The following is a 9003-nucleotide window of genomic DNA, read 5'->3' on the forward strand; positions in this document are numbered from 1 at the left end:
GTATGATTAATTTGAACGAGTGTATAACTATCGAGATCGTGACTTGTTGCAATTCACACCGTCACACCAACGTACGTTCCTTTGGCTTGTTGTCCAGACTACTAGCGTAGAACCGTATATTTACAGAGCTGAACGTTGAATTGAGTTCGCGAATTTTTCAACTGGATTATTTGGTGTCGGCGAATACAAAATGGCGGGATTTCTTATTCTGACGACATTACTGCTTCAATTTGTATGTATAGCACACGCACAAGGTACGTATTTTTGTATGTAATCCATTTTTGTGTGAAAAAAATTGGTATTGAGGAGTTCGACACAAGTGGAAGTGGGACGAAGTAAACAACAATAGTTATACAAACCGTGAACCACATCAAAGACTACACCACCAGACAAATTTGTTGCTAATGCATCCGATACCCAAATTCGGTCCATAAGCCTGTTCGTAAAGAATTTTGAAATTGTAATAGCTCTTGATGAGATGAGACAGAAAATTTTCAATAATTTGGGCATAATTCGGATACTATTTCGACGATAATTTTGTTGTGAATCTGAAAATACATGGTACGTCAGTACTAAGAGAGGCTTGGATTTGATATCTTCGAACCATAATCAATATAATATACTATACTATAACATAACATTCCTTGCAAAATTTACTCCGACGTTTAATAGTTTGTTGCGCCCAAATACGGACTACTTGTCTTTGGTGGAACATTACCTGCAAAATACTTAACGAACAGTTAAAACTGTAACAGCTAACGACTAGACTGATTAACAGTACTTACAACGTTGTATCACAACGTCTCTTCAAACACTCGTGCAACTACCCATTTACAAAGTAGGCGTTGACTCGGACGTTTTACGACGTACATATGGGCATTAAAGTGACCATGCTATAAACACCAAATAGATGTCACAACTCTGTCTGTCTGTCTGTCTGTCTGTCTGTCTGTCTGTCTGTCTGTCTGTCTGTCTGTCTGTCTGTCTGTCTGTCTGTCTGTCTGTCTGTCAGCCTGTCCATCCGTCTGTCCGCCTGTCCATCTGTCTGTCTGTCTGTCTGTCTGTCTGTCTGTCTGTCTGTCTGTCTGTATGTCTGTCCGTCCGTCCGTCCGTCCGTCCGTCCGTGTCTTTCCCTGACACTCTCTCCCAATATTTTCATATTACTTTACTTGTACTTTATTCACTTGCAGGATAAGTTTTCCCTATATGGTACACTTCAGTACACTAAAATAGATAGAAAATGTATATTGCAATAGAAAAATAAACAACAATATAAGCAATTCTCGATACTATCAATATTTTTTTTAGAATCACCTTTCAATCGTCTACAAGGCCACGTCATTGTTAATGGTGTACTCTTAGCAAACGTCTTAGCAAACGTCTCTTTAGAATTTGGTTTTCTCACGACCTAAAAAAATTGAAGCTTTGGTAAACACCGCCGGGCCTTTGCGTGACTCATTGAGAAGAGTGATCTGTGTGTATGTGTGGATAGAAACACTAGTGGTCAAAAGTATTTGGGGAATGGTCTTCTCACGACTTAAACAAAAATGATGCTCTGCAAATTAACACTGGCCTGTGCGTAGCTCATTGAGAAGAGTGGCGTGATCTGGTTGGTGGTAGGTGTGCGTGGGTACAAATACTTAGTGGCTACAAGTGTTTGAGAAATGTCTTTGCAAAGTGGATAACAAAATGTTCAACAACATGCTAATAGCTGATATGTACAAACATCATAACATCGTTCACGAATCCTTCAAAAGCTCGTGACACTGACCGCACATACTTCATCATGGTGACTGGGACCTTAAACTACCACACGTACAGTAAACCAGCATATATAAACACGATACTAGTAAAACACATGTGTTTTGCACAGTTGTATAACATTTTACGTAAACAATGGCGTTTGTGGAACGTTGTATTCGCGTCTTTCAGTCACAAATTCAGTTTCAGTCGAACTTCAGAATTCCATACTATTTTGCCATATACACAGTTTTTTGACCTTTCAGAGCACTAACTTGTTGTAATACAAAAGCTGAAAATCGGCGTTATTTCCATTTTTGGATCGCTTTGTCAAACGACGCTTTGGAGTGTAGGCTTTATGTTGTTTTTGTGAACTCCCACATTGTCATATATATTTAATCACTTTTTTACAGTCTGCCTATTGCCAGTGGCAGGGATTACGCCTTAGAGGTCACGACCCTTTTCTTAAATCTCAGCTGTTTTTCAACCTCACACTGTTGGGTATTCTGTTCACCTTACTGCATGTAACTATAGGTGGTTGTTTTCAACTTCATCAAAACTGCACTAGCTGCAACTTGAACGTTTAAAAAAAATGTTTTGTAAAGTACAAGAACTTACTCGTAAAAGTACACAATGAACAGTACATGTATTATATCATCTGTGTACAAACGCATTTTTGTAGCTGTATACACAAGAAATCTATTAAATTGATATTTAGATTCGCACTAAAAATCAACGCCCTCAACGGCGAGCACGATTTCAACTTGTTTCGATACTGCTTAATATGGATAATATGGAGCACCGAGTAATGAAACTTGTCTAATTATTGGTATTTTAACAATTTTCAAAACCTAGTCAAAGTGGGTCTAAAATAGGGCCTGGGGTTTCCAGCACTGGTCACACACCAGTACCAGCAGAGCTGACCACTGATACCGGCCCTGGGGATACACTCGGCTACGCTTTAGGGTGAAAGTCGTACACATACACCACCAAAATAAAGACATTACAAGGCCTATATGCAATGAATGGACATATGGCTATTCATATTATTATAGCATGTTGGCCAATCAATGTACACGTATCATATCAAGCATGTCCTTATGATAGCATGTCCAATCACACGACACGTATCATAGGAAGCATAAATTCATGTACTTATTTATTAATTTACTTATTTTCATTAATTTTGTTGATAGAATGTGAACTACCAGCTCTCCCATCTAACGTGGAATGTTACATAGAAGCCATAGACGATACATGCAGTAATACAAACCTTGCTCCTACCGGTAAAGTGTCACCGGGGGGATCTTTACTGGTGGTATGTAACGGTGGACTTTTACCAAAGTATGATGCAGGGTATACATGCGTTTATATCTCACCGACGATAGGTGCCATGATCAACCCTGGTCTTGGAAATGATGCATGTGAAGGTACGTGGATGGTTTTTAGATACCCCTCCATTTACCCTGGACAACTAAATGTTCTTTTCCTGACCATGTACAGCCAGCGACAACCAAACCTTTACAAGCAGAACTTTTTCCAAACAGGGAAAGTAAACAACTGATTTGAAGTAATAACACTTGGCACAGCATGTTTGAACAGCGGAGACCTATTAAATGCTTTGATAAGAACAGATTGATGGCTTCTTTACTTTTACATGAAATGCAAGGGGAATTTGAAATTTATTTTGTGAATGTGAGCTATTGTGTAAAGAGTCCATAAAACTGTTCTTATCAAATGATGGAATGTAATATTTGTCTCTGTACTTCTAACATGCTGTGCCAAGTGGTATTAATTTAATTCATTTATTTACTTTCCCTGTTTGTAACAAGTTCCGCTTGTAAATGCTTGTCTGTCACTGGTTGTAAGAGACCTTGTCATTTCGGGTCGGAGATGAGAAGTGAGAACATCCACTAGTGAAGAGTATTTTCTAGTACAATGAAGAAAATTATTGGATTAATACAATTATATACCTGTGTCATATCAGCATTATTTATGAAAATTAGGGAGGAGTGACGTTGACTTCGAAAACGAAATGTGTAGGCGCACATTTAGGCGTACGTGACGTAGAACAACCAGGGTATAAATCGTTTATTTTTTGTTCGAAAGCGTTCAATTTGGCTTGCGTATAGTTTTGGTGGGCTGAGGTGTTATATATAGTATAATGATATAGCCTATGTCACTGGTAAGACTGTGTTGTGTATTAGATCGAACTGTTTTCAAAATACTTTTTATATTTTACAAGTAGGTCTTCGCGCGCGCGCGCGCACACACACACACACACACACACACACACAGATACAGACACAGGCACAGACAGACAGACAGACAGACAGACAGACAGACAGACAGACACACACACACACACACACACACACATTAACTTCAAGGTATATATCACTATTTCACCTGTTCCCCAAATTGTGACTGATATTAACGTATATCAACAGGTACGTTATCTCTCTCTCTTTTCTTTTATAGTCGGGTGCCCTGATTTTGGCAGTCCTGTATTTGGTTTTCGTTCGCCGGAACCAGTCACGACTGGACTTTACAAAGTTGGTAGTGTTGTAGACTTGAGTTGTACAGCCGATAAAACACATTTCGGTTACAGCGCCCTTACATGCCAGTCTGGTGGGAAATGGTATAATGGTAACACTGAAGTTGCCGACAGTGATCTCCCGCCAAAAATTTGTTTCTGTGAGTTTTACAACCACATTGTTCATCATTACGTCTGCATTTAGTTAAAGCCCAGTGGCTATAACCTATTGGTAATTTCTTTTAAGGTAGAATGCGCCCCAGGGATGAATTTCACTAAAATATCAAAAGTTCAAAAAATCTTTCAGTATGGTGGTGTTTAGCTGGCTGATTTATACATCAATACAACAGAGGTACCACCACCATCCACTTGTGAAATGTACCAAACTGAACACTAGTTATAGCGTGTGTCTTTCTAAGTAAGTTGAAATCTCGATTGCCTCTGTTGTACTTTACCAGTAGCTTGATTTCCGTCGTAGTATATCTTTTTTGTTCCATCATTTCAGCGAATTGTCTAGATCCAGGGTCCCCAGTCAACGGAGGACGGGTCAGCAGTAGTCTGCTACACGGTGGAAGTATCACATTTGAATGTAATCTAGGTAACTTGGTTGGACATGCTACCATATATTGCAATGATGGCGTATGGAGCAATAGTGTGCCGTCCTGTGGAAGTAAGTGTCGTCAAAAAACACGTGGCGGGAATTCAAAACATTTTCTGGCTAAAATGGACAGCAGATAGAATTTTGATTTGATTGATTTTTCATTCACTTTTTATTACAACCATTCTCTTTGAACTTTTACATCTCGGAGTCGTTATAAAGTACGGCCACCGAATTTGTCGTACATATTGAACTCAGTTGACTGTTACAACTTAAACACGAGAAAATGTCACGGTGTTGATAATGGCTTAGTTGCGACCGATTATGGGGCTACTGACACGAGTTTTTGGTCATCACAAATATGAACATTTTGAGCTGAAAGAAAGTGTACTAGTCTAGAGGAAGTTGTTTGGACAAAAAAATATAACTTGTGAGTATGCAGTTTTCTGTTCACTGCTTAGTAACAGTTCGACGAAAAATATTCTATCTTATTTTGACAAAATAGCCAAGCTATAACTCAAATACATTTCTAAACATCGACTAATTTTCCCCTCCAGATTGCATTCTGCCCTACCTATCGCTGAATGTGGTATGCTATACGAGGTCCCCGGATGAAACTTGTGGTAGTACGTCACTCGCGGCAGGCCATGCAGTATTACTCCGAGGACCCGAGGACCCACCATCGTTTCTGCTGGTTTGTGATGAAGGCTATTTACCTAAGCACGATACGGGTCATAGATGTGTGACTGGCAATGTTATCAACCCGAGTCTTGGGGATGATGTGTGTGAAGGTAAAGGGATGCCATCTCTACAGCACGGCCTCTTTCTTCTCAAAAAAAGAAATAAAACTATCATGTATCATAGAATACATATGAACCACGTGTCAGACAGTCATACGAACATGAACAATATATGTACTTTGAAATACTAAATTACTGCAATTAGCAGGTTTCCATAGATGGCAAAATTTGGAAAAATAATGTTGAAAAATTCTTTCGCTTAAGTCACTTTCCAAAAAAGAGCAATGCGTCAAGTTCGATGTTTGCATACGACATAATATGAAGAAAAATATTAAAAGTAAAAAGTAAAAGTAAACTAAAAATTCAACTCTGAATTAACCCGTCACAAAAATGGTGGTAAATATTGGTTTCAAAATTGAAATGATAGCCCTGACTATTCTAGACTATTGTAAAATATTCATATGATTGCCAAAGCTGATATTGAAACAGTACTTTATCACTGGCATCAGATGAGAAAGCAGGCGATATATATACAGATATGACCATGAGAAAGCAAAAAATGGGATATTAATGTTCTGATGAGGGATGGTGCAGAGTCCCCACATTCTATACTATCGTTACTGCATGTTGATAACAAATTTTGCAGACAATGTTGTGGGTGGTGTTCTGAATAACAGTAAAAAACTAATGTTTGACATTTTAGAGTGCTCATAATTTAGGGCATGTGATATACGACGGACGGATAGCAGGACAATGTTCGTTGGCCGAACTACAAAATGGCCGGCAATTCTTTCCATTCAAACTTCGTACTTAGACCATTTCAATATATTTTCAAAGTATGTGCTTTACTTTTATTGTTTGAAATGGCGAGGTTTATCAAAACAACATTCAATTCAAATAAAATCATGTTTTATTTTTAATGGCTTGGTTTATCAAAACAACGTTCAATTCAAATAATTTAAAATAATGTTTTATTTTTCAGTTGGTTGCCCAGATTTTGGCAACCCAGATTCTGGGCTTCGACTGCCGTTACCTATTATTGGTGGAATTTATAAAATTGGTAGTATTTTAGAGTTGAGCTGCGCCGAAGACAAGACACATAATGGTTTCAACACACTAACATGCCAGTCTGATGGGAAATGGTACAATAATGGTACTAAAGTTGACGACAGTGATCTCCCGCCAAAAATCTGTTTCTGTGAGTTTTTAAGTAGATTTTTCGACAAAATGTATAAATATGTTTCTGAGTTATATGTAAAATGTTTCATTGTATTTGTTTCTGTGAGTTTTAAGTAAATCTTCGACAATTTCTTAATATAATTTAGAAATTGATGTTTGTGAATTACAATCTGTAAACAGTTCAATTCTAGATGTACGCTATGAATTATTTCAAGTACACGACGAGATTCTTACAATCTATAATATAACTTATACTCTTGGATGAGTGAACTTTACATTAGTGACCATTTATTTTTGGCACTATAATTGTCCAAAATTGTCGACACTGTGAATGTACAATTATAGTGCAATCTGTTTCAAATACTGTGCCGGTGGTCGCAGTGATGGACGATTTCTGAAAAGTGTATCGCTCTTTTCAAAATGATATGAAGTTTTGCAGTCAAACATAAAGAAATTACTTGAAGGCACAACATCGAGTGGAAATAAAACCGACATGAAAGTATAATCAGCGCACCTAGAAAGCGATGACTTTTCAGGAGTCACCTAATTCGAAATTGTGCTAATGAGCACCTGTGGGTTGCATGGCGCTACTAAGCGCCACCAGCGGTCAATTACGTTTAGCTTGTCACGTGAGCGTAATATTTTTTATTTCAGCAAATTGTGTAAAACCTAGAAATCCTGCCAATGGACATCGCTTAGGTGAAAACACCAAACATGGTGAAAATATTTGGTTTGAATGTGACACAGGACACAGGTTGAAGGGAGAACGCACTATTTACTGTAACGATGGTGTGTGGAATGCCAGTGTACCGTCTTGTGAAAGTAAGTCAGATTTTGCCGATAGGCGCTCTTGGTAACACATATTTTCCCGCCAAAATTCTTAACAAAAAGATTTCGTTCTTTATAAATTTTTAGTACATCATGTATAATTTTTGGACTATGAACATTGCTATAACCCTCATTTATGATTTGATATATATTCTGGTACGAAAATGGTCATAGTTTATTTACAATAACAAATGCCGATCAAAATGATAGTCCACGTTTCCTTTAATACACACGACGAGAGGGGTTACATTTCAAAAGAGTACAGAACAACGACGACGGCTTGAGAAATCGTTTACTAGTAATAGAAAACATCAGATAACATCGCCATATATGATAGTTTTCTCTAAATGCACGCTATCTGACCGTCATATATCGTAAAGCTGAGCAAACAAAACAAAATATGTATGCTCATGCAAACATTGTATGCTTGTTTCACTACTACATGTGTCTGTATGTTTGTGAGTCTGTATCAACTACTTGATATTACAAATAATGAGCTCTATTACAGTACTAGACGTCACCGACGTTTAAAGTACATTTAGCGAAAGAATAGTTACATTTCGAGGGATTTAAAGAAAATAAAGTGATTGTGGAAAAACGTACACGTGTATTATGATATAAACTTAGTCATTTGTTGGGTTCAATTAACTTTGCTCTTCCTTTTTTTTTTTTTTTTTTTTTTTTACAAAATATATATTTTGCTAAATTTTTTAATAAAATAATACTTCGAGTTTGAAAAAGGAACACAAACTTAATATTAATATGATAATGGCTGTCAAATTTTAGAGCAAAATATTAAGACACGTTTTGATCAATAACCTTAAATATTTCATTATTAGTAAATGCTTTCGTATTTTTCCAGATCTCGATGGCGACACTACAACCAACGCACCATCTAGCAAAGGTCATTCTAAGGGAGGCAGCGCCACCAGAGTTGGAACGACGTATACAGATAAAGTCTTGCAGCTCATCATTTACATAAACATTATGCTAATATCAACGCAATCATGATATGACAATTTTTTTTGACGAGTTTTTTTCTTACATGAATGTAAATTATATTGTATAATATAGATTTATCACTCAGGTCTCACTAAATACAGGTCACACTTGAAATTTACTATATACAGAAATGCACGCCGTATTAATAACACATCTTCGTGATTGGCTGATTATTTTTTTTCAAAGGTCGTTAACCTTTTCAGAGATTACCGACCTTTTTGTAAGATGGCTGTCTCCCAGTTTATGTTATCTTACCAATCTTACCAAGACACGGAGGGAGGGATCTCGGAGGGAAATATATGCTCAGCTCAGACCCCTATGGAAAATATATTGGTCTGCGCTCTAAGTAACCTTAGCGTCCACTGAAAACCGCAGTAATA

At 37.4% G+C, this 9003-nt stretch overlaps 1 protein-coding gene across 1 annotated transcript; it reads left to right on the top strand.

The window, feature by feature from the left end:
* Window positions 1–107: 107 nt before the first annotated feature.
* On the top strand, window positions 108–8749 carry LOC144451225 (CUB and sushi domain-containing protein 3-like). The gene is made up of 8 exons (XM_078142025.1): window positions 108–254; window positions 2937–3170; window positions 4222–4437; window positions 4782–4946; window positions 5432–5665; window positions 6597–6812; window positions 7448–7615; window positions 8484–8749. Exons 1-8 carry the CDS (start codon window positions 191–193, stop codon window positions 8630–8632), a joined length of 1446 nt encoding a protein of 481 aa, XP_077998151.1. The 5' UTR covers window positions 108–190; the 3' UTR covers window positions 8633–8749.
* The last annotated feature ends 254 nt before the right edge of the window (window positions 8750–9003 follow it).

The sequence above is a fragment of the Glandiceps talaboti genome, chromosome 21 (genome assembly GCF_964340395.1).
Source record: "Glandiceps talaboti chromosome 21, keGlaTala1.1, whole genome shotgun sequence".
Lineage (NCBI taxonomy): Eukaryota > Metazoa > Hemichordata > Enteropneusta > Spengelidae > Glandiceps > Glandiceps talaboti.

Coding starts and splice junctions, on each gene's coding strand:
- LOC144451225 (XM_078142025.1), top strand. CDS start 191: ATGGCGGGATTTCTTATTCTGACGACATTACTGCTTCAATTTGTATGT. Junction 6,813..7,447: donor CCCGCCAAAAATCTGTTTCT/GTGAGTTTTTAA, acceptor TTTTTATTTCAG/CAAATTGTGTAAAACCTAGA. Junction 7,616..8,483: donor CAGTGTACCGTCTTGTGAAA/GTAAGTCAGATT, acceptor GTATTTTTCCAG/ATCTCGATGGCGACACTACA.